The 26,153-nt window shown below is 36.7% G+C and overlaps 1 protein-coding gene across 1 annotated transcript in view; it reads left to right on the top strand.

Moving 5' to 3' along the window:
- OTOG (otogelin) overlaps positions 1-26,153 on the top strand; it is a 99,159-nt gene that overhangs the window by 61,922 nt on the left and 11,084 nt on the right. The window contains exons 31-50 of the mRNA XM_014962251.1: positions 3,144-3,261; positions 3,954-4,033; positions 4,432-6,316; positions 6,584-6,819; positions 6,850-8,279; positions 8,915-9,083; positions 10,072-10,208; positions 11,222-11,311; positions 11,692-11,875; positions 14,677-14,897; positions 15,784-15,922; positions 18,029-18,223; positions 19,088-19,300; positions 19,991-20,095; positions 20,458-20,568; positions 21,795-21,896; positions 22,348-22,446; positions 23,162-23,202; positions 24,322-24,397; positions 25,285-25,463. Of these exons, the coding sequence (XP_014817737.1) occupies positions 3,144-3,261; positions 3,954-4,033; positions 4,432-6,316; positions 6,584-6,819; positions 6,850-8,279; positions 8,915-9,083; positions 10,072-10,208; positions 11,222-11,311; positions 11,692-11,875; positions 14,677-14,897; positions 15,784-15,922; positions 18,029-18,223; positions 19,088-19,300; positions 19,991-20,095; positions 20,458-20,568; positions 21,795-21,896; positions 22,348-22,446; positions 23,162-23,202; positions 24,322-24,397; positions 25,285-25,463 (5,810 nt within the window). The remainder of the gene's footprint in view (positions 1-3,143; positions 3,262-3,953; positions 4,034-4,431; positions 6,317-6,583; positions 6,820-6,849; positions 8,280-8,914; positions 9,084-10,071; positions 10,209-11,221; positions 11,312-11,691; positions 11,876-14,676; positions 14,898-15,783; positions 15,923-18,028; positions 18,224-19,087; positions 19,301-19,990; positions 20,096-20,457; positions 20,569-21,794; positions 21,897-22,347; positions 22,447-23,161; positions 23,203-24,321; positions 24,398-25,284; positions 25,464-26,153) is intronic.

Raw genomic sequence — 26,153 nt, 5'->3', positions numbered from 1 at the left:
GAAGGAAATTGGCTAAGGTAGCCACTGGCTGTTAGGTGACATGAAACTGGTTGCAAACTTGTTTGGGTGTTTTTTTTTTTTTTTTGTTGTTGTTTGTTTTAGTTTGTGGTTTGGGTTTTTTTTTTTTACACTGGCTTGCACAGTCAATCAGCTACGTCCTTGGGCTGTTTAACCATTCCAGAAGGGATGCTGCCAATAGTAAAAACTTTAAATATGATGAATGACTGAACTGGCATTCTCCTAAAGCGGGAAAGGCATTTTCCCATAATTCATAATAAAGCACAGATTCCACTATATCTTATGGGTTTACTGAGACATACTGAAAACTTTTGAGATACTGGAAACCAGTTCATGCAATATGTTAAATTCTTGCTGTGGTGATTTGGTCTGTTCTTTTATGTAATTTACACGCTAAAAAAACCCAGTAAAACTTAGCCTGGGATACTCAATTCTCTAAAACCCCTTGACTGGAAATTTAAATGTCTATTGGTTCTACAGCTCTTCTTTGAAAACAAATTTTATGACCGGCTTCTTGAATTCATCTGTTGTCCATACTTCTTTCTGCAGAAGTAGAGACAAAATTTTCAGACAAGCATGACTTTGTTCTTGACTGAAGTAGTGTTTATGAACTACTATGCTATCTCTTTATCTAGAAATTCATCTATTTTCTACCAAAGCATGCAACACCAGCAAACTCTGTGAACTTAATCTGTAGGAGAGCTTGAAGGAAATGTGGCAATTATAAAATTGCCATGGCACTCATAAAAGTCTAAATTTATTTGGAGAATGGGAGATGTTAATCCCAGAGTTTGGAAGTGTTAATTCACAATCAGTGTTCTGCTAAATTGAGAAGCAAGCATTCTTTGTCTGGTTACAGTATGTCTTCTGCAATGCTTGCACCTTTATTGTGTTTGAAACCTCTTCTGTGATTAATGGTGGGGTTTGTGGAAAGAGCTAAAAGTTATGGATCTGTCTCCATACTTAATCTAGGGTAGTCTGACATATGAGATTTCCTAGATTTCACTTGGATATACTGTTATTGCTGGTTATTACTACTGCTGGTGATTGCCCGTGCCAACAGGTCTCTGATATGTTCTGTCTTTTTGTTATACATCTTCTTCTTTTGTCATTAAGCCTCACCGCTCTGACCTATACAAAACCCCATACATCAGTCAGCAAAATGTATGGAAATAATTCGCTTCCTCCATTAGACTGAAGAAACACAAGTTGGTTGCACTAGAAGGGGTCACAGAAGAAGTCAGTGATGTGTACTTACCTTTTAATGGGAATGTAACTATGAATGCATTTGTCACTGTTGTAAAAGTCATATTTTCAAAAGCAGTCACATGTCCTTGGGTAGAGTGCCATGTAAAAAGGATAGCACTAGATGGCAACATACACATTCTTTGGTCTGAGTTTAATTTATACTTTCAATTTAAGAGAATTATTTGTAGTTAAAAAGAAGAGATTAATGGTTAATAATGGCAGAGAGATAATTACCTGTAAGTGCAGATGTCCCTAAATTGCAGGAAGAACAATTTCATAGGATCTTTATGGTAAAAATTTACTGTCTCCAAGAAGATGTAAAAGGGCTACTCTCTTTGTATCTGTCAAGCAAAGACAGCAAAAAGACCTCAAAAGACCAAAAATGGAAACTTTTTCTAAGTAGAAAGGATTTTCTTTCTGGTCATTAAAGTAACCATTTTTTAAGAGCAGCTACTCTTTGTAGGCTCTGAACAACATAGCTCTAAAACCAGGTTTATCAATCTAGAGGGGACCCATGACATCAGTGTAAGGGAATTGTCACTGCCCTGCCCTGCTACAGGAGTGAGCTGGGATGGTGCTGTGTTAGTTGAGGTAATAAAATCCAGATATATTGTGTAAGTTATGCAGGTGCTGAAAAAGCCACTGGGCTAATCTAGCATTGTGTGGGGAACCATTCTGTGCACAGGGGAGCCAGGGTTGTAGTGAGAAAGAAAGCATGATTCTGCATTGGAACATGCATGTGCATGTCACCCACATGATGATTGCCACAAATTTGTTTCTCTCAGATTTTACACTCAGTCTCTTTCTTCTTTATGTTAACTTTGTAAAATTCCTGCATGATTTGTTAAGTACTAGAAGTGTAGCTGATCCTTATTTCTATTTATTCTCACTGTGAAGTTTAACTCTTCCTCTGTCTGAATTTGCACTTTGTTTTTCAATTACGTGAATTTGAAGTCTTTCAATAAATGCTATCTCTGTAGATACTCTGAAGGCAGTTTGGGGTCAGTTATTGTTTTGTTAATTTGCCATGGTGTTTCGTTTTTGGTACTGTTTTGGCTGGTGAAGTATAAGTTTTGAGTAAAATTTTGCAAGAATATATGTCTCATCTCGTCTGAGTTGCTCATCTGTTTATTATAGGAGCAGTTGGAATTTCAGATTCAAAATGTTTTGAGGTTTGAATTAATTTATCTTGGAGTGGCTATCTTGTACTGCTTTCTAGAAGATCAACTGTTAAGATATATGGCTTTAAAGATAAATTGCTTTAAAGACCCTAAATTAGCATAGTTCTGGTTACTTTGGAATGGTGTTTTGGCTTTTAAAATATAATTGTATTTTACAAGTTATCTACACCTTTGTGCTATTTTACAGTACATATTTAACACAAAGTGAGCAACTGCTGTGATAAAGAATATCAGTGTATCAAACTGGTGCTTTTAATTTTGATTCGAATGCAATAATTGTACTGAATCAACATAATCTTAATTTTGCATTTTGTTTGAATAAGCAAATACATAGTTTCATTGTTGATATTGTTCTTAAAAGTTAAAAGCAACTCTAACTTGCTTGGCTTTATTTTTGAAGTGATTGTAATATGCAGTATATGTGGCTAATTCAATGTCGTATTTTATACCAGAAAGAGTAAACCGGCTGCAGAGCCAGCACACTTTAATGTGCTCTGCATAAACATAAGCTGTTTTTCCATGTTTTAAAGACCTTAGCAGTTCAAAAAATATTACCAATTTTATCTGTAGAGAATACAGGTAGAAACAGTAAGAGATTTAGAGCTGCAGTGAACTTAAAGCATATCCCTTAGTGATACGTATCTTCGTGTGTTTCCAGAAATACATGAGAATTACAGATCTTCTTTTTTTTTTCAGATGTTAAATTTAAATTTCTATCCCGATCTACATGTGAATGGCATTATGATCCCTGTACAAGCCCCTGTTTCAAGACATGTAGGGATCCTTTGGGAAAAAACTGCCAGGCTGTACCAAAGTAAGTATCTCTATTTTTATGGAAACATGTAATTTTGGTAATATCCTTATGCAGCGTAAGAAGAATATGAGGGACCAGATATAGGCTCAGTAGAGCTGGACTGTGTTCTTGTATAAGGAGAACAGTGAAGGAGAAAAGAGAGGGAATAAAACCTGCTGTGGCACCTAATGAAAGTGACATTTCAGTTGTTAGGTAAGTATTGTCAGATTCTGGAATGACTAGTATATTTGTAACTTTCAAGCTGGGGGGGGTATTACAGAGTATTAATACTAAGAAACGATTAGAAGTTTGTTTCATATAGTTTTGTTCCTAGTTTTTCATTACGGCATTGCAACATCATTACCTGTTATTGCCTTTTCCTCCCAATTGGAATTTGTGCTAAGTCTTGTAAAACCGGCATTTGGATTTCGGTATGTAAAAGTGTTGAGCATTTCTTGAGCAATAGCGTTCAGTATTGAACCTGTGACCATTCATTTCAAAGGCTGAGTATCACAGCTATTGCTTTGGCGCAGAGCTGAGTGAGAATGGAAGACATGGCAATGACATTTTGAAGGCGTACACCGAAGTGATGAGACTTAGATAGAATAAAACTCTACTTAAAAGTACTTTAAGTTAATTTTGTTTTCCTAAAATTAAATGCTCAATCCAGAAGATACTGTTCCACTAGTTAATACTAATTGTTTTTCTTTCAGAGTGGAAGGATGCATCCCTGCCTGTCCTCTCAATATGTTGCTGGATGAAATCACTCAAAGATGCGTGTATTTTGAAGACTGTATGTTTGGAAAATTCTATATGATACTTATTTATTTCTTAGGTCTTTAGCCAAATTTTCAAATATTGGTGCTTAAATTTGTGTGGCTATGACCTTAGTTATATGAATCTTGAGCTCACTAAACATACTTTTTCATTTAAAATAATTCACTCCTCTAAAATCTGAGACAAATTTTAAACTAAGAAAGATATTTTTTTCTTCATAAAACATTTCAGTAACATTAGGTGTTGAGCAAACCATTTATTGAATTTTTTTTAGTTTGTCTATGAATTTTAGAAGTTTAAAGGTAATTGAAGACATCAGAGTTATATGAGTTAATGTAAATTCCCTCTAGCTCTGCTAGTTTCATCACTGTAGTTACTCATAAATTTCAGACTACTACTTGTATCTGATTTCAGGCATTGAACCTGCAGATGACAGTTCACCTTTGCCATCCAGCATTCAAACACCAGAAGTTTCACACATAACATCAAGTGCAAGTTTGGCAGTGATCAGTGAAGCACTAACTTCATTTCCTGTACCTGAAGCAAAGGACATGGAAACAACACTTGTTTCAAAATTGCAACTCACTGTAACTACTGGGAAACCTGAATTTTTAGCTGTTACATCTAATGCAACGCTTGCAACCATAATTTTATCATCGAATATTTCTTCACAGTCAACAGAAATGACATCTGGTAGAAGCACTACAGCCATGTCTGGGACAAAAAAATCTAATGTAAGCTTGTCTTCTCCTGTTGACATTTCTCCATTGTTTCCATCTACTCTCAGTTCAGAAACTTCCACAAATATACAACCAACCACTAGTGGTTCCACTAAAATATTGAGGGCTACAGAACCTCAGACAGTAAGTGCTACACATGTGGTGACTACAAGCACAGAATCAGAAAGCAAAAAAATGTCTACTTTAATTTTTACTGGGACACCACTTATACTTAGAACAACAGAAATGCCAGTCAAAACGAAAATTATGGAAATATCAGCAATAGCCACAAGAATACCTCCCACAAAAGAAGCACAAGTAAAACCAGAAGGATATACAACGTTTACACCCAGTTCATTTGAATCAATAACAGAAAAAACTACTGCATATCAGCCCCAGTTTTCCACATCACCTCCTCTGGGCAGGCCTTCATATACGCCACCAGTAAATCTAACTAGAACTTCAGAAGGGACACAAATAAGTGTAGGACAGTCTTTTACCACAGTGGCTAATGTTACAGTAACATCATTTTCTCCTGTGGTCACTACTTTGTCTTTGTTAAAACCAGTGTCTTCAGCAACAACAGAAGCAGCAATTGTTTTAACTGAAGAAAGTGTGAAGACTACATTTTCACCAACACCCACACCACCTATTTCATTAGGAAAGGCAATTACAAAACCTCCTCTTGAAATGGTTCAACGTCTGACTGGTACTGCAGAGGTACTTTTCAGTACAACTCTAGGTCCAAAGACAACAACTGTGCAAACTCAAGAGAGATTGTTAGAAACAACTTTATTACCATTTACAGCTCATAAAAAGGAAACTCCCAAAACAACATCTCATGTGGAGCATACATCAAGTTCCTATTTCCCTCCATATTCGTTACATCCTAGTTCTACAACTGAAAAACCCATCACACTTTCTACAAAAAGACCTACAGTGTCTGTTCCTACTCCTGCTTCTCCAGCTTCAGGCGAATTAAAAAAAACATTTAAAACTGTTTCAACTACAGGATATCCCTCATACATGGTTCTAAACACAACAGAGTTCCTTACTACATTGCACACTAAATATCCCATCATGGATGACGCTATTGGAATCACACCTTTGTCTGTTGAGGTAACATCCAAAATAACATCCCCTTTTGAATTAGCAGCCAAGTCAACTTTGTTTTCTAGAAAACCATCTACTGAATACAAGTCAGCTCTAGTTTCAAGTACAGTGAAGACAAGCACTTCAGCATATTCAGGCAGTGTTACCACATCAGCAATGAAAACCTCTGTCTCATCAAAAGAAACCACCACAGTTCCTTTAGGAGCTACAGAGAGAGAGTCAGCTCAAAGAACATCCGTTACTGGATCTCTTCTTAGTTTCCTTAGTGCAACTGAAACCACATTGTTGACAACACAGCCTGATAAATCACAAGTGGAAAGAATTACTAGCATCTCCACTAGAAAGCCATCTGCTTTCCCTTCTTCACCATCAAGTTCTCTAATATCTTCAAACATTTCTATTCCTTCACTGCCCTCATATGGAAAAGAAGCGTCACTGACAGCTCTCAGTCCTGTGCCTACATCCCATGAAAGGACCTCTTCATATCCAGGAACAACTACAGCAAAATCTATATTACCAACAGAAAAGACCTCTCCAGTCTTGACTTCGTCTACTTTGTCCACTGTAACAGAGCAATCAAGTCCAATAACAATGGTATTACATGACACATCACCAGGCAAAGCCATTTTAAATATTACTTATGCCACATTCCTCCCATCCTCTGAATTCAGCAGTCAACTCATAACAACGAAAAAAGCTATGACAGCCAAAGAAAGATCAACTATGTCCCCCTCTGTTGTACTTCCAGTAACGAAGTCTTATGCTTTCTCCACTTCTCAGTATCTAGCAGATAAGTTGGTTTCTTCACCTTCTTTGACACAAATGATACCAGAAGGAACAACCACAATAAAATATCCAGCACAAACTAAAATACTTTCTACAGCATTGAAATCTACGGTCCAAAGTATAACAGATACAGTAAAACTAACAGCAGCTACAGCTCAACCATCCTTTCCTCCATCTTCAGTAGGTCCCTTCTCTTGGCAGACACCTTCAGCAGATAAGCTTTCAGTACAGACCACAAAGACCATGGCTATACCACTTTTTTCTGTGCAGAAGGCTATGGAACTTGATCGTCAGACTTCTGAGCCTTCATTGACAAGCCAAAGCAGTACCCCAATTTACCAGTATCCTGCAGAAACTCTAACAAAATCCACCGGTCAGCCACAACGTGCCTTTAGCACAACTGAAGCTACTGTAGAATTGACTTCCTCATACCCCTTAATCACCTCACTACATGAAGGCATTCATTCAAGTATATCACCTGCCTCAGTAGGACCTACACAAGTTATTTTACCAACTGAAAGAGAGTTACATTTAACTGATTCAGTCATGCAGCCATATGTATCAAGAACTTCTTTTTTGCAGTCTACAGTCCCTTCTAGCACAACAGCAGACTTGACTTTTGGCACCAGAATTCAGCCTTCCTCACCAGAAGTGCTTGCAACTTTCTCTTCAGTAACGATTGAAAAAGAAGCATTTCCCTCATTTTCCACACAGAAGGCAGGTACTGATCTAAAATTCACATGGCAGGCCTCATTTACTGAATCCCTTGATTCAAGTCAAACACTTGAAACAACTACAACTTCACCAGAATCTACGTCAATGTCTTCATCAGTTTCGTTACCAGAAACAACAGAAGTTCCCATTGGGGTGGGGAGTAGGCCATCCACAGCAACAGGCCAAAGTGGTACAGAGAAAACTGCAGTGTTGCCTAAGCAAGTCACGCTTTCAGCCACTGCCTACAGTTCCACGTTTCTATCAAGTACAACGTCACCCATGGCCCGTTCATCAGCTGCAGCTTCAGTCTCTTCAATGGTGAGCAGTACTGGGCAAAGCATTAGTATTGTATCAGCAACTTCAGGCAAAGCAGAAGCAGTAGCAGAATCCATCACAAGCTCTGTGAAGCCCACACATATTTTTGTCACTTCAGAAGCAAAAGGAGCCATGCCTATTGATACAGTAAAAGCTGAAGAGCCAGAATTAACAACAGGAGTCCAAACTGTCCATACTCAAGGTGCTACCGTTACCCCAGAAACACCTCAGCCATTTTACTCTCCGCATTTTACAAAGTCAACTGCAGTTCCTTCTGGTGTCAGTGTACCAGTACTTTCCACTGTACGTTCATCCTCTGAACCAAAGCCGCCTTCTTCTGTAGCTGCATCACGGGTCAGTACTGCTCAAACTTCAAAACTTGAAATATCATCTGAGGTGCAAGCGCCTTCTGTGAGTTCACTACAAACAATACCTGACCATCCAAAGGATACAACAGCTCCGTCAGTTTCCTCATTTGCCTATTTATCTACCAAACCACTTCATGGCTTGGGTACAACATTTTCTGGTGGACTGAAAACAGCTGAAGCTATGTCAGGAGTCACAGCATCATCTTTTATGCTGCCTAGAGAAACAGCAACTCTTCAAACTTGTACAGTGAGTAACTATAAATACTGATCTGTTTGGGTTTGAGTATATCTTAGTCACCTTCACAGAGTCATCAAAAAAATTGTGAGCCATACTTTTCGCTCTAGGATTTAAAATATCTGTATCAAAGAGGGAGCCCAATTATTTTCTCAGTTATATCTGTAACTTTGGGTGATTTAATTGTGTGTAATGGTTTTCATAAGTACTATAATGCACTGCGTTTTGGGCCTCTGTTTTCTGAATGTATCTGTTACAAGAATGTTTTTTGGCAAAATATGGTGCTTCGTATTGTTCAATGGCAGTTTTTTTCATGCTGCCCTCCTTAAAGTTCCTTTTTCCAGAGATCCTTGTTATTATTCCACTTGTGCCCTCCCATGCTTTTCCTTCTCAACTTCTTTGAATGTAAAGTTAAAAATTTAATAATGCTGTTCTCCACTTTACAACAGGACAGCAGTTTCAAACTGTCCTCAGAATGGTCGGGTTTTCAAAGGTGCTCTTCACTTGTAGCTTCCATTTGTCATGGGGATTCATAGGCATTCTGTACCTGAAGAATGTGAGCCCCTGTTTTGAACAAATACTATGCAATAATGTGACACTACCTTGGTAAGAATGGTAACCTGTGTCTCTTATTAAATATGTCTTAGCCAATTACAGAGAATGAATGCATAAAACACATTTGCTTGGATGGACAACTGATCCAAGTTAATAAGTCACAGAACTGCCCGTACAATGCAACCCAACCCAGCTGTGGAGTTTTAGGATTTGCTACCCAAATGAATGGTGACAAATGCTGCCCAAAGTGGGAATGTGCATGTAAGTTTTAATTAAGCAGTACTTTTGTAGTGAATTTAGGTAACTATTTAATGCATGTGTAAGAATGCTAAGAACTGACACTTCTTTCTATACCATGGCATAGAAATAGAAGATGTATATTGTACAGGTTACTCATTGTCTAATGCAATTCATAATTCTAGTTCTACATCCAGGGAAATGAAATCAAAATGCTCTTTTTGCACAGAATATTCCTCTTACTCAGCTATAGGTATTTGCAGTGGAAATGTCTAGGTCTGGCTTAGACCCATCCTGTCCTCTGTCTAATCAGAGGACACTAGTCAATATAGTTAGTGAATTTTTTGGTCTATCTTATATCTACTTCAGGATGAGAAGATTCCCTAGAGTCTGTTAACTAGCTCTGTTAATTGTCTGGGGACGACTCTGGAAGCATAACTGTACTGTAGTTACTCCTAGAATTGGGCAGGAAGGATACAAACCTTAGAAAAAATAATTCAATATATAATAGCAAAGAAAGGATGCAGATTGCAGAAATAAGCAATGCGAATTTCTGCCGATGCTATGGAGTTTGAAATTAACAGAGTAGGACTCTGAGCCCTTTGAAACACAAAAGGTTTAGCAATAAGACTGGGAAGAAGGAAACTTTCCACGTAAGCTTCTACATTAGGAAGAGGACTAGAAGGGAACTAAGGGATCCAGCATGATCCAGTGCCATTCATGGTTTTTGCTAGTTTGAGGGTGGTGAAAATTACGAACCTTTGTTGGCAAGAACTGTAAGAAAATAACTGATTGCAGAGGCCTGTAGATTGTCCCACTGAAATATGCAGGATTTGACTATTTTACAGAGATGCAACAGTATCAAATAGAGCTGAAAATATGTGCACGTATATGAAACTCTTGTAAACTAGTTAATCTTGTAAAATTTATTGTTTTATCTGCGTATTTTGTAATATTTACAGAAATTATAAAATAAGAAAAAAACCTTTTGATTTATCTGTATTTCTCTTAGGTCGTTGCACCATTTTCTCTGATCTGAGTATTGTGACCTATGATGGAAATCATTTGGCTTTATTCAAAGAAGCATCCTACGTTGTTAGTCAAACTCAAGATGAAACTATAACTATACATGTCCTTGACTGTAGAATGGTAACTAATATTATTCGGCTAACACGTGGTTTTCAGTACTGCTAATAAGATGTATCTTAAAAGGAGGGGCATATTAATACTACATAGCTGTGGTTGATTATTCACTTCTGTGCAATATCTATGAAATATGCTTCCACTTTACAAAACTTATGAATTGTATAGCACTTTATCACCTGTCTGTACATGCATAGTTCATTCTGATAAATTTGCACTGGAAACACCAATCTTCAGAGCCATAAAAGCTGTAGGATTGTCAGACTGAATTAGAGCACCTTCTGTGTTCAAAGTCTCTTACAGGGGCAAATACTTGTTTTTTTCAGAGATGGAAGAGAGAAACCCTAATGGGTTGTGTAGATTGGGCTTTATGTCAAGAAGTGTTAATTTCTCACGAGCCTTTACAAAACTCTTTAAACTCCAGTCTCTTCTGAAAGCTAGGTAATTTTGATGCCCATTGCAAAACTTGGTCCAAAGTAGTACCTTATTGAAGCTAATTCCAGAAGCATAATATGATTGATATGAAGAAAACAGATCTGTTTATGACTTTCAGATTTGGTTTTCTGTTGAATTCAGTGCTTTGTTTTGTTCAACACCTTGTAGCTTGAGAAGTATGGATGTATTTCTGATGTGTTACTTCTATACTTTTGTATATCATACAGATTCATCGTTCCCAGTCTCCTTCTTGCTCATCTTCAGATAAATAGTTTGTATTTTCCAAACAGCTAGTCTGCTGTATATTTTTTCCTGAAAACCTTTTCCTGTTTTAATTTCAAGATTGAGTGGTACAACACAGTTGCTGAACACGAGATCATATCTTGTTTGTTTATTTTGCAAGAACGCTGTCCAGATGAACTTTGTAGTCCAGACTTAGAACTATAATCAGCAGCAGTTGTACTCTCTTAAAAATATACCCCCCAAAATTCTTAATGTCCCAGTACCTAAAAATAATAAGCAGCTAACATATTAAGATTTTGCACATCATGACTATAATTGATGTATTTTTGCTTTCTCCACAGAGTAATTCAAATTCAACTTCTTTGTGCCTGGCAATGTTGAATTTAACCTACGTATCAAACCAAATTATTATCAATCGTTTAAGTAGAAAAGTAAGTATATTGAGGCTAGTTTTTCTCTGCCTTTTAGACAGAATCTTACTTCTGTAATCAGCTGCCTCCTCCTGTCTATACTGAAGAGTAGAGTAGGACACAATAGATAATATAATTCATTGTTTCAGCTTTGTAATTTAGGAAACTACTTTTAAACTCAAAGAATCAAACTGTGATACAAGGACAGTTAATAAGGTAAGTTGCAGAGCAAGACACATAAACTGTTGGTCCCTTTAGTATCTATATTATCTTTGTGGAGGTGAGCATGACTTCTTTTGAAATAAATTATGAGTTAGATTCCTAAGCTCTTGTGAATCTGGCCTTAGTTCTCCTACCTAGAGCATTTGGTATATGACCCTTCTTTTCTGTGTGTATTTTAGATAACAGTAAATTCAAGATTTGCTTGGCCTACTGTTAGAAAATATGGATACAAAGTCCAGGATTCGGGCTTCAAGTATGCAGTTGAGACCCCAACAAAAATCAGAATTCAGTGGTTTCACAACACAGGTGTGATGATTATTGAGTTTAATAGCACCAGAAATCCAAGAGCTTTGGGACTATGTGGTAAGTATAGAGTAGTGCAAGAAAAAGCAGCATTCAGATACTTTGCTAGGAAGGCACATTTTCCTAGTTGTATAGATTAGATTTTGCAGAATTTGGTTGGAGTTACTGCAGATCTTTGCAAAGTTTAAGATACTATTAAAAATAAATAATTATTACCTTTGTTAGTTGTGAAAATGATGTTTGATATGTATTCATGTAATTGCTTTCTACCCATAGTGTTTCTTCAGACTGTCAACTTGTTTGAATCACAGGCGTGATTGCTGTGACCAAACCCAAATAAGTCAGTCAGGCATAAATCCATAATGTCAAATAAGGTCATTTACAGATTTAGTGTTTGATGTCTATTTGATAGTAAGTGTTATGTGCTATTTTCAGTTTCTAAAGGTCAGAATTCACAGGAAATGTTAACTTGTGAGAACGAATCTTAATTTATCTGCTGGAGGAAATAATTCAGAGGGAATCTCTTAATAGCAATGGGTTAAATAACTATAATGTTGCACTCTGTTAGGTCTACTCGATAGTTTCATGTAGTTTCTTTCTTTCTAAATACATAGCTGGGAGTAAACTGTTGGTGCTGTAACTTTTGCAAGCATGCATTTGTTGATGTAAATCCTTACTGTGACACCTGAATCTGTAAATTTATCTGCTGTAAGTTGGAGCTGGAAACCAGGGCTACAGAGTTCATATAATTACAGTGGATATCTTTCCAGTTTCAGAAAGGGCAAATGCCTCTAGCTCAGTATCAAATACCAGTGACAGCTCAATCCAGTTCCAAGTCCTGCAGACAGTAATGTGCTGCTTGCAAGGGAAAAGATTCTGAATTTACTGCCATTTTGAAATTGGATTATTGTCTGTAATTTGACCTAACTTTTGTTTTCAACATCATTCTTGCTGCATTTGTCTAATTGTTATTGTAATTAGATCAAACAGAAACAAGAATGTAAAGACTGTGTTTTTTAGTGAGCCTGATTCAAGTTATCCCAAAAGTCCCTTTTTGCCTTTACCTGTATGATTACTGTGATAGGGAGCATTGGGAACAGTATGTTCCTGGTTTACTAGGCACTTTAACTAGATGACAACATGCTTCTGCGGATGGTGTTCCAATTACAATTTTTTTCAGAGTGTTCTGTATTTTTCTGGTATTTGTCTCTGATTGGGACTCTGCATAGGTCTGCCTGCACAGTGCTGTCTGGTGCAACTTACCAGAGCCTGCTCTAAATGAGCTATTTGTACCATATCTTTTCAGGGTAAATTAATCTACCCTGATCTCCTGGTCTTTCTATGTTAGTCTGCTTCTTGTATTTGAGCTTTCTCAGATGTTTTTTAGCTGATCCTGGCAGATCCTGGTTTCTCAGGTTCGTGGAAATGATAAAACTGGAGACACCATTACGGCTTTGCAGCAGCGAGCATCTCTTGGAAAGATCTGTGTCAGAGACAACAGTGTTTTTCACAATGGCAGAATCAGGCAAATGTGGCAACTGGTGAAGAGTCAGTGTGGGAGACGAAAGACGTGGGAAGGGAACATGGATATCTCTATAGCAAAACCGCTGAAAGAGAGGGCAAGCATGTCAATTTTAGCTGCAACCAGATCCTCTGAAGCCTTAGTTTTGCTGTGTTAAATTTCCTTGTCGATGTGTAAGAGAAGAAGTGGAAAAGGTATCCCAGACATGACAGCAATCCTTTGAAGTCTCTCAGAACCATCAAGTACTTCCTATTCAAGTTGTACAACCTCACAACCCCAAAAAGTTCAACCAGAAACATTTTCAGTCAAATAATCGTTACTGTTTCAAAAGCTGTTCTACCTTCAGAATGCCTGTTGCTGTGTCACTGACGGTCAATGGCTTCCTCTTGCTGTCAAGAATTGTGAAAAAGGGTAAAACAGACAGTTCTCTCGAAAAGGGTTAAATCCACAAATATTTTTTTAACAGATAAAGATTTAGAATAGCCATGAAAGTTTGTGGAAACATCATAAGAAAATTTTCTGAAAGTCTGTTAAAAAGTCTCAGAGATTGTGATTGAGAAGAAAGAATGGGGGACTGATCCATTATTCTGCTTTTTTGTACCTGCTGGCTCTGAAGGACCTTCTGGAGGATACTATTTAATACTTGGATATTCTGTGTTGACTAAAGTCAGTCTCCACGTGTTACATTGCTTCCTTTGCTCCAAAGTGTTTCAAAATTGCCTACCTTAGTTTAAACAGAAACAAAACGCCATGCTACGTTCTGAGAAGTGAACACAGAAAAGTTTGGGGTTGGTTTTTTTGCTGAGAGGTAATGTAAGTATACCTGGAAGTGCAAAAAGCTGCACTTTTATGGTAGCTCTTAAGCCACTAGATGCTTAAGACTGCTCAGGAGCAAAAGTGGAATATAGTACAGTATTTCTAAAGTACAATATGAGATACTGTATTTTAGCATTTTATGTGACTTCCCTTTTCTGATAACACCTACAGTTTTCATTTGTTGCTATATATGGAAGTGTTCTTTAACCTTTTTTGAAATACATTTTTGTTTGGTACTTGTGCAACTGAGGAGTGAAGTTTGTGTGCCGTATCTGGGCTCACTGAACAGCTCTTTGATAAGCAATTGATTTCCATTCCTAGATGCTTCTTTAATTTTGCTTTGCTTAATTTGTCTGAATTTTGTGTATTTTGATCCTATCCACAACATCTGTTGTGGGTTGTGATGTTGTCATGTTATACAAGTTTTTTAAAAACTATTTACTTGTTTGAATATGCCACTTCAAACATGCTTCAGTACAAACCACATGGTGTTAATCTGCTTTTTTCTTCTGGTACCACACAGGTTTTTGTGATAGAAGCTTGGAAAATGACCTGATGCTACCCAACAGGACAGTTTTAAGCAAAAGCAATGCTCTGTCAACTTTTATAGACAGCTGGCAAGTGCCAGATACGTTAAAGTATGTTGGAGAAGACAGGCATCAGGAAACTAATTGCTCAGTCATGGACTGCTCAGAGTGCTTAAGAATGGTGTTGAACCAGACCTTCAGCAGCTGTCATCCCTATGTATGTTAACTATTTCGGAAGCTTACATTTTGAGAGATGCGTTCTGATACTATTTTGTATACCTGATAATTTCATTAATGTGAACCTACATGTAACCACATCTGTGGAATGAGAGATATACTTTTTTGTATCTGCATTTGTAAGATAAAAATAATTGAAGAGTGTGGCAGCTTAATAGGAGAGTTGCAATAAGTAAGTAATTAACAGTTTCGGAATTCATAATATATCTCTGTTAGTTTTGACAATGTCATCTAATTTATAAATCAATCTCAACTAATCCAATTGTATCAATATGATGTAGAGCAAAGTAAAATAAAGGTTTAGGATTTAATTACTCCATAAGCATTCAGTAATTTAACAAGTTCCAAATCGCAATAGGTAATCTGAGAACCTGCATTCTCAAAGGCTCTAGAGACAAGGAGTTCCAGCTTAGAGAGATCAGTGTAGAACAGACTACTTAAAGCAAATAACAAACTCACAGTATGCAAATAAAGTATTTATTTGTGCTCATATGAGTACATTCACCATTTCACCTTTTGTATATTTTTGAGTTTGATGAAGAGGAGGCCAAAAATAGACAAGAATATAGAGGTTAGGAAGAACAAGGAACAATGAGTAATTAGGCCTTTTATTGGAAAAACTGAATTAGCTGTTGCCTTTGCACTTAGATGAAGGATGTCTTATATTTTTTCAACATTCGAGAAGCCTTACTTTTAAATATTAGTAGAGTCTCTTTGTACACCAATAAAGGCTAGTGGCCTCTTGCTTACTGTGAACCAAGGACTTTTGGCTTTGTTGTGTGTAGCTGATATTTAAAAATGTCAATCTTTTACAACCTAGCAGAATCTCTATGAAGGTGCAATGTTTTTTATTTTTTCTTTGTTAGGTTCCACCTGAGCTATTCTGTGATATATGGGTTCAAGATACAGAGTATATCCGAAATCCATGCATTTCACTAGCTGCCTATGTGGCAATGTGCAACAAATTTAATATTTGTATAGAATGGAGGAGCTCTGATTACTGTCGTAAGTATCCTGCATATATGTGTATCTCTAGTGTTCAGAAAGACAAAATTTGCCTAATATAAGAGTTACTGTAAGTTGAAGATACCAGTGCTCCTGGAGCCCTCATGTACTTTGGGAGTCATTACTATGATAATAAATTCAGCATTTTTAATTCAAAGCAGTGTGCAAAAGGAATCAGCATCATTATAGCCATTTCACAGGCAGAAAAGGTAAACTAAAGAACCTTGCTCAGAAGCCTGCCTCTGGCTTATTATGTACTTAACTCTAGAAGTCTTCTCTTTTGCAATGTAATATTCATTTCTCTTAGCCACTTTCCACTGATAAAATCAAAACACAGCAGAATTGGCTGTGGAAAGGAGGAAGCCACAGAAAGTAAATTCTGTGGTATTTTGAATTGGTGATGAGTGCTGATGCTGCTCTGGAAAGCTGTGTTTTTGGAGAAAGAATTAGAGAAATGAAACACCTTTGAGATTACATGGAAAACAAGGAGTAAGATCTGAGAGCTAGAGTATCCTGGCAGAAGACATCTCCCATAGCAACATAGTAAAATGTAAGGCCAAATGTGATCGGTAGTTGTCAGTAAACAGAAAATTTGTATTACAGCATCTCCTATTGCTCTCAATGTTCGCCCAGGAATAGCCTTGTGCAGTGGTAACATAGGGACGTCTGTGGCTTCAGTGCTTGAAAAGGCAGAGACTTATTGATGAAGTGTGATCCCCCAAAATAAGATAACTCACTGTACATAGAAATCATAAGTGATGTCTTTTAAAAAGTGGTTTAAGGTGGGTATGTCTGTACAGGCTTCACGCAGGCATGTTGTAATGCCCTGCAAATAATAGTCATGGAATCTAAAGTTTGGAAACAGTCAATTTAAAAAAAAAAAAAAGTAATCAGTTTGTATGGATTTTGTTAGCAAATAACTGTTTAAAAAGAGATATTATAAAGTATATCTGTAAATATAGTTATATATTTCATCCATCATTCTCTTATTTTTACACCACAGTGACCTCTGGTGGTGCATGCCTAGCTCGTAAGAACCATGAAGTCACATCTGGATTTTGTGGTCAATAACTGTTGAGATGCTGTAGACTGATTTTTAAAAGTCTGAGTTCCTCTGTTTACAGGGCTCTAGAAGATACTTCCTGTGGGGTGTTATGGCTGTTTTTAGTAGTGAGCACTTGAACAAAAATCAATGTCTTCTCTCAATTAATCTTTGAAGTCTAAACTGGAACCTTTATTTTTGAGCAGACATTCCCTTTGTGAACTGGACTATGTCTCATTAGCATGTTTCCAGATGGTGTTGCTGTACGATTTAGATATCATTACAATATGAGGATCATATATTTTGGCATTTGTAGTCATTCTGTGTTAGCCATATTTATGCAGCTTTAATCAGTGATTTGGGCCAATGAAAGATCACGGGAAGTTGTCAACAGCAAAAGTTAAATGAAAATAAGGTGCTTTTTTGGCCTATTCCTGCATGTACCTGTAACATGCCAGTGAATTTACATTACTGGTATAAAGAATGTTAAATTTAACTGTGGTTTTTGACTTAAAAATAACACACATGCACGTGAGTAATTAATGTGGATATCCATTAAATATAGTAATGAATTCATCCCATTTTTTGTTATTCCTTGTAAAACAATGCTGTATTTGCCTTTACATATCTATTTTTATAATTGAAAAAGCTTTGGCCTTTAGTAATCACTGCATTTCCTTTAGCCAAGTATTATTTCCTTTAGCCAAGTATTTAGCCAAGAATTATTTAGAACACTGTATTATTAATCTGTGTACAATTTGCAAATGTTTTTGAAGTTTAAATTACTTTGTGTCTACACTATTGCATCGTTTTATAACTCTGCTGCCAAAATGCAAACTGAAGCCTGACGAAAATGTGACTACAAGAAGAGAAGTGCTCACACCTTACTTTTGTTTGAATTTGTCACGTAGCAGGTAACTGGTCTGTATCAGCGTTTTAGGTTGGTAGATCCTACTGAATTGGCAAGCACAGGAAGCTGTCAAGAAGACAATAATGACTTCTCTTAGGTACTGCCTCATGCGATTAAAACTTCAGAATGAGTGATTTGTTTATTTCCTTCCTAGCCTTCCCCTGCTCTGAAAACTTCTCCTATCAGGCTTGTATAGCTGCCTGTGAGGTTGCAGACAGTTGTCAGAATAACGAGGTTGCTTCTCTGGATTCAGACTCCTGCTCAGTAGTGACAGAAGGCTGCGTCTGTGCTGCAGGGACCATCCTTCATCGAGCTCACACTGCTGTCTGTATTCCTGAAGAAAAATGTGGTATATTTGAATGACATTTTCTTTACTATCTCCAAATTGGTGGTCAGATACTTCATTAGTCAAGTTCTGGTCTGATGCCGTGTGGATTCTGCTTGTCATTCAGTTGAGGACTCTAGATATTCAGTAAACATAAAGTGTACAGGTGAGCAAGCAGGGAATGTCCTTGTGACATACAACTTCGCTCACCTTCTCTCAGCTGAAGGATGCTCTTCAAAATGGAACTTTTTGCTTATGTTTATGCATTGCAGTATTCTAAGTATGGTAGTCTTGGCCTCCCTTTCACCTAGCCCTTTGCCAAGGGTCCAACCTATTGATACTAAATGGCACTCAAAAGATAGGCAGCAACAGTTAATTACACATTTTGAATAACACATGTATATGTCCTATGCTTTTTCTACCAGCTCTGAGATTTATTTACATTACAGTTCTGTCTGAGCACACCAAACTCTGGACCAATACTTGACACTAACAACACAAACCTTAAAGACGCATTTTATAGTAAATCAGATTACATAAAGCACTGTAAATTAATAGTAGCTTTGCTCTGTGTGAAATACAAAAGTAACATCTTTTCAGATCGCTGCTCTAAAGCAAAGGATTGGATTGGGATTTTAAATGCCTAGCACAAAACAAAGTGGAGGGCTTTATCGTCTGGAGGGTATTTAGTGCCTTGTTTTCCCATACAAACTCAGTCTCAGACTGTCTCCTCTTTCACTTTTTTTGTGGGAGATGGTGATAGGTGATGCCTTTAAATCTCTGGGACTTTTTAATACTTCATAGACCCACACATGCTGTGGAAGAAAATGGTGGTCAAAATTTGAAGTAAAAAAAGAATTACTTCTGTTTTATGTTGTCCTGATCTAGCTTGTACAGACAGTTCAGGAGCACCTCATGCAGTAGGTGAGATCTGGAAAACTTCTTTGAGTGGATGTTGTATGCAGAAATGCATCGACAGTGAGACCATTATTCCAGTGGAGTACAACTGTTCAGACAGCCACAATTTAGACTGTCAGCGATTTGGAGAAGTGGCCTTGCTTGTTCCTGGTGATCAGACATGTTGTCCTCAGAAGATTTGTAGTAAGTATTCCATACTGATTATGAATTCTGCCCACTGGAATACACAGAGACCCTTTTTCTGTGGTTTGTTTTCCTGTCATGCATCCCAGCTTTCAAATGAATGGTTATTACTTGGGTTTGAATTTACAGATTATGTAGAAAATTGTAGAAACTTTGTGCTATTTCTCTCAGCATCCAGTAGGTTTCGGGGGAGAGGTAGAGGGGAGGGGAGAAGAGTTACAAGGACTGAAATAGCACTGTGCTTGTTTGAATATGAATTGTGTTTCTCTCAGCTGTACAGGCTACTGATTTATTTTTAATATCTAAATAAAAATAAATTATATAACTAATTCTGAGAAAAAAGATCAGATTACTTTTTATCAAGAAATAGCAAGTAGTTTTCATGTTTTCACCACCTGGGATGATGTTGCAGTGAGCTTTCCACAGGATTTTTTTTTTTTTTTTAATTATTATTAAATTCTCACAAGAACTGGGCTCTAGTTTAACTTTGCCTCCATGGAGAATGTTGCAAATGCTGGATGCTTCTGAATATTGCCTCAGGGGTTTTTTGCCAGTTTGTTATGGTTTTCCTATGCATGTTGTTGTTCGGAGATTTGGGATATCAAACTGCAAATAATGTTTGCAACTGTTCTACTCAACTTATAAATGCATAAGATAGTTTAGAAGTTGTTTTTTTTCTTTATGTAACAGTTTGTAACCAGAGCCTCTGTGAATCCCTAATCCCTGAGTGTAATAGCTTGGAAAAGCTGGTCACTTACTACAGTGAAGAATCCTGTTGTCCCAACTATGTTTGCGGTAGGTTTCTTTTGAAAAGGTAAAAAAGTTCACCCTGTAAAAGTCATTCAGTAAACTAAATAGATCAACTTAGAAGTAAGGAGGGAGGTAGTGTAGACATCATTGTCAGTATGACCATTTCCAAAATTCTCTTTAATCTAAAAGCTCCAGGTTTGTGCATGTCACAATTTGAACAGATACAATAGTAGTCTTGTGTTTAAAGATCAGGTGAGAATATTGCTCTCTTGAGATAAAAGGTAGAAGCTTTTCTAAAGTATCTTGTATTTCTCTGCTTTGCACTGTCATGGCTTGGGGGAGTACCAAAAAAGAGGAGGAATCCTATACTTTGTATAAAAAAAATACATCTGTTGTACTTTTTTCAGAATGTGATCCAGCAAAATGTGAACCAATGGAGCAGATGCCAAGCTGTCAAGATGATCAAACACTAATTGCTGCTCGGGTGGAGAGCACCTGTTGCATATCCTATATATGTGGTACAGTGTCTTGGCTGGTTGAGACTGTAACTGTTTTTGCATATGCGATGATGTCTACTGTTATCTTGCCAGTTAGAGTTCCTTGTACTTCCTTTCACTCTCCCAACATAGTAAAGCTTGAAGGTGGTTTAAAAAATGGGCAGAAAGTTTTACAAAACATAAGAAACAGCAACAACCATCCAGAGTCATGAAACAGCTGTGTGCAACTGAGTAGTATTCTTGGGTGATGTAGAGTGGTTGTCAGGTCCATGGGTGAGAGAGTTGAGGGCTTTTGAGAGACTGCCCGTTTATGGTGTGTGGACTAGCTGCAAGAATATTTTCTCTTAAAAGACTGGAGTTAAATATGCTCTTGCTCCCTATATTCTGTTGTATCAGCTGTGGCCCATCTTATTCAATGGTAAATATCCTCTCTCAGAGTACTATGCAAATTTGTTCATTTCTTTTGGGGTTTGGCCTTCAATGACGTAATTAAATAATACAATTGCACATTAGGCATCAGTATAGGAGTTCCGATGTTACTGTGTAGTTATTTTCCGTATGATAATAATGTGACAATGAGATCCTGTTGAATTTACTCTATTTTTGCACATAGAAATGTACAAATCAAAGGCCGAGTCACCTCGATTAACTCTTCCATGTGCAAAATTTGAGCATTAATAGAGAACTTGAATTACGCTTCTGTTGTTTTCAGTCAGTAATCAGGGAGTCACTTTGATCATGGGATAGCAATGTGCTGTGCTTGGCTCTTCTCACTCTCCGCACAGCGCCCATCTGTCTCTTTTTTGATGCAATGAGTCTTTACACTGTACATATCAAAAAGCACCTAATGTGGTTTTCATATGTGTTCAAGTGGGAGGATAACACTGGGAACACAGGAGATGCCCTTTATTGGTGATCAAAGATCCTATAATTCGAGCAGAGGAGCATTCCTGAAAACAGGGTGACTTGGCAGGAGAGAAAATCTAGCAAAATTTTTCATAACAGAAAGGGAGAGAAAATCCTGTTTGTTGTGGTCTGACTCACAAACAATGTATTAATTCTTATAGCAGGGGACAAAGAAAAGGAAAGCTGCACTGAAAATTAGCCTCTTCTATAGGGACTATAAGGAATGCAGAGTATCTCTGTTCTCTTTCACATGCCTCTGTGACAAACTTACGGGCATGTTTCTTTGGCAGTAGTAATAAAATTTTTCCTATGTTTTATATTTAACTATTTGTTTCCTTCAGCATGCGGGGCTTGCTCTGATCATATACCCAAATGTCAAGAAGGAGAAGTTCTTATTGTGGACGATAATACTACAGAGAGATGTTGCCCTACATACCAGTGTAGTAAGTTTGACTTAATTTTCATACTTTAACTAATAGAGAACATGTTAAATTATGGATGTGGACGTCAATGTGTAGATGTTCAGTGCCAGAAATAGTGAATTAGAGATACAGCTCCACTTGTGATTATAAGCAAGCTATCATCTGTAGTCCTGAACAAATAATCTTTACTTATAAAATTTAATGTGCCCAAAGCATTATCTGAATATCTGTGTCATGGAGACAAACGAGTGGTTCTGGAGATCTACAACTGTTTTACAGAGTTGCCTAGAGTATTTTTACTCCACACTACTATTGGCTGATGGCTAACAATAAAATTTCGATTATTAGTCTTTTTCATGTAGGATATTTCCTAAAGGTATTTATTATTGACAAGTAACTTACTATCTCTTGATTCATATTTCTGTTCATCAAAGCATGACAGCTTATTGGACTTACTTTTCTTTAATTTTAGTTTGTGAAATACATCGTTGTCCTGAGTTCAAATGTATGCTAGGCATGTCTTTGGTGGAGGTATGGAGCCCAGAGAAGTGCTGCCCCTTTCGGACATGTGGTAAAATGACTGATTTTCATTTTGGTTTTCATTTTGGTTGCCTTAGACAGACACAGACAAGAGCCTTGGGCTCTTGGGTTTAAGTCTAGTTTCAGCCAACTATGCCATTGTGATCCACTTATGAACAAATGATATAGAAAAGTCATCTCATGGTACAGAATTTCTTAATCTAACTGTTCTGTTTTCTCTTGCTTCACAAGGGTGATAACATGCTCTAGAATTTGCCTGTCCAAACTGTGTGACTTATCTTTAAAATTTTGTAAGAGTTAGCAAATTATTTATGGCTACGCAAAAAAACCCACCAGGTTCACAGGTCAGGAATTTGCTGGTTCACAAAGATGGTAGTACATCTCTCTGCCTTAAGCACAATTCTCCATTGCTTTATATTGATTGTAATGATTGTCATCACTGCAAGGAGACTAGTGCCGAGAATCATCATCTTTTTCTTAATGTGTTCAGGTGGACTGCAGTTGATACAATGCTGTAAATTGTGTAATAAGTAAAGGTTGTCATAGAAGCTAGTATTAGTTTTCAGGATGGAACAGAAATCAAACATAATTCAGAATTCCCCAGATGGGTATATCTCAAAAAGCAGCAGAACTTCTTCAGTGGTGACTTGTAAATCTGTAATTTCTATTTCTCTCTGATGCTCTGTTTTAAGCAAATGGCATACAACTTTCTAAACTCTTGTTTTTGTTATCATGTTTTGTTTTAGAATGTGCATGCGAAACAATCCCCAAACCACAGTGCAAATTGGTATGAAATTAATCTTTAGTATTCTTTTATTAATTTATTTAATAACTCTGTTCACCAGTATCTCTCTAGTAGATTTATCAGTGAAATATGGAATGCCATGTCAGACTTGTTTGGTTTTTTTAATTGCTTGATGAGAAGTTATATCCATTTTAAGATGACAGTTAAGTTTAAATGTCTTGCAGAATAAAATGGCTGTATAGCATTGATATTTCTGGAGTTTTTTTATGACCATGTCCTGCCCTGGAGCATTTGTAGAGCGGGAACTGCTTTCATGCACCCAAGGATGATATTTTGCTTTCAGTGTCAGTACTAAATATTTTAAAGCATCATTGTTTTGTTAATATTATTTGTTATAGTGAATATGTGAACTATAGTGAACATATATCACGCACTCAGACCACTGACTAAGAAGAACTTTTTAGCTGTATTTCATTGTGATTTGTTTTGCATTATAAAAATGCTTATTAGCATTTCTGGGCTAGGTTCTCAGTAGTGGTATTCTTTGATTTTACTCGTCATTATTTTATCCAGAAAACAATATTGTGATGGGCATAATTTATAAAAATTATAATTTCAAGTCCTGAAGGAATTGGAAATAGGACTAATTTTTTTATAGAAGAAATTCAAAATGCTTTGTAGATGAGGTTGTTGTTAGTACTTCCATAGATGAAGAAACTCAGGCATAAGGAATCAGGCCTTGAATAAACTGGGAAAAAAAACTTAATATGCATGCATCTAAACAATCAAAGGCAAAATTAAAAGTACATCTGTGTTATTCTAATACAATTTATATCCACTACGTTCCATGGAAGAATACACTCCACTGTACAAAGGCAAGCCATTGCATTTCATTGTTGGCCTGCCTTATTCTATTCTGTCCGAAGTGTCTGACACCAATAACCATTGCTGTTTTTCAGTTGTAAAATAAATTTTCCATTTGGTTATCATTACTAAATTAAATGTCCCTGTGGGTGATGAAAGTGGATTCAAAATAGGTTTCTAGGGGTAAGAGGTACTGCTACTTAAATCCTGAAAGAAAGGTGTTTAAAAGAAAAAGATCATACAGATAAGAAAACAGTGTGGTTTCACTTATCTTTTTTTCTGCTTTTATACACTTAGGGGCAGAAACTTCAGATAGATGAACAGTTTCAGAACAGTACAGAAAATATCTGTAACTGTGTTAAGTACAAATGTGGTAAGTCAGAAGAGAATTTAATTCAAAGAAATACCCTTTCAAGTGCTAAGGTAAATTAGGAATGATAAATCGGCTGTTCACTTTGAACATGGTATTGAGGAGGAAAGAATTGACTGAATTCAAAAATAGTGTGACAAAAATAGGACCCCTCACTAAATATTCAGTTGATTATGGCCTGTCCTTGTATTCTCTTAGTTCCTACAGCAGGAGGTCTGTGCAGCAAAATAGCAGACAGAGCTTTAGGAGGGTTGGGTGGTGTTGACTAAGCAGTCTGCATTTTTCTGAGCTTGGAGTAAGGACTCCAGCAAGAAACTGAAATACACACCTCAGTGTGTAAAGAGAAGTCCCACTAACCCATTATGAGACTCCTCAGGAGTTAGTAGACATGCTTATGTGCTTTACATGATCAAGGATAACATTCAGCACCCTGTGAATTCATCTTGGAGTATGCCAAATAGCCTCTGTGAAAATTCAGGAAAAAATAATTCCTACAATAAAAGATGTATACTTCTGAGCTAATTATTCTCTGTACCTTCAATAATCAGTGGGGAGAAATAGACGTTTTCCAGGTGCTTTTCTTATCCTGAAGTAGACTTATAAAACAAACCAGTTGAAGAAGCTTGTATTGTCATTTTGGTGGTGCAGTTAATAGATTATTATATATTTATTTAGATTTCATGCATGGTTGTTTGAAATAATTTCATTATTGTAGTGAAGCATTAGACTACTATTAACAGTTTATATCTGAAAATCTGACACACAATTCTTAAACAGATAGTCAAGATTTTTCCATTTCTGTTTTACTGTTTGAAACATTTTTTTTAAAAAGATTTTGATACCAAGCTGGTTGTCCTGAGCATGCTGTTTATTTTTACTTTTTCTTGTAGTGAGAGACAAAGTTTGCCTGAGTAATGAGAGAGGTGTGTTGCTTCCTGGACAGACAATCGTGGAGCACAGTGCAGATGGCGTTTGCCTTGTTTCTTACTGTACAAATGTGACTGATCCCTCCACTAAGTACTACGAAATAAAAACATCTTCAATAGACTGTGCCATCAAGTGTAAAGCTGTAAGATATTCAGAATTATGGACATGTATAATGTGACTGGTGGTATTAGATTTCATTGGATTTTGTTGGAGTACATTACAGCCATAGGAACAAAATGGGAAGAGTAACTATGAGATCTCCCTCTAATTATGTGCTAGTGCACTTCTGATAGAGGTCTCTATAAAGGTCTCACTCCCTTCACTGTTTTCTCCCCTGTATAAATCTTAAACAAATGTATATAGCATACTGCCACCTTGCATCCCTGTATAACTTTAGCTGCTTTATATACAAACTGGTACAAATTCCTGGGAGATATTGGCCTAATAAGAACTAGGAAGAGAATAACTATATATAGAAGAATAATTCTAAATGTGACAAAAACATCTTTATAAAATAAGCAAATGATGCCTTGTCTTTTTAGAAAGTATAATATATTACACAAGACTATTATATAACTTTTTCTAATTACGTGCTTACTTGATGTCTAATGTGTAAACAGTCAAAATTTCAGTGGTTCTTGAAGTAAGCTGTCAGACTTGCATTTGAAAATGGGAGAAACACCAGTTAATTCTCTGAGTTGGAACTTCTCCCCATTTACTTTAAGATCAAAAGTATTTTCTAAAAGTTTCATGAATGTACAATGTGTACAAACATAAGCTATGTGGTTTCAAAAGTGACTTAGAAACCATCCCTAAAATCAGATAAATCATA

The sequence above is a fragment of the Calidris pugnax genome, unplaced genomic scaffold (assembly GCF_001431845.1).
Source record: "Calidris pugnax isolate Ruff unplaced genomic scaffold, ASM143184v1 scaffold593, whole genome shotgun sequence".
NCBI lineage: Eukaryota > Metazoa > Chordata > Aves > Charadriiformes > Scolopacidae > Calidris > Calidris pugnax.
Note: the sequence above shows the minus strand (reverse complement) of the source record. Positions and strands in the feature narration are given on the sequence as shown.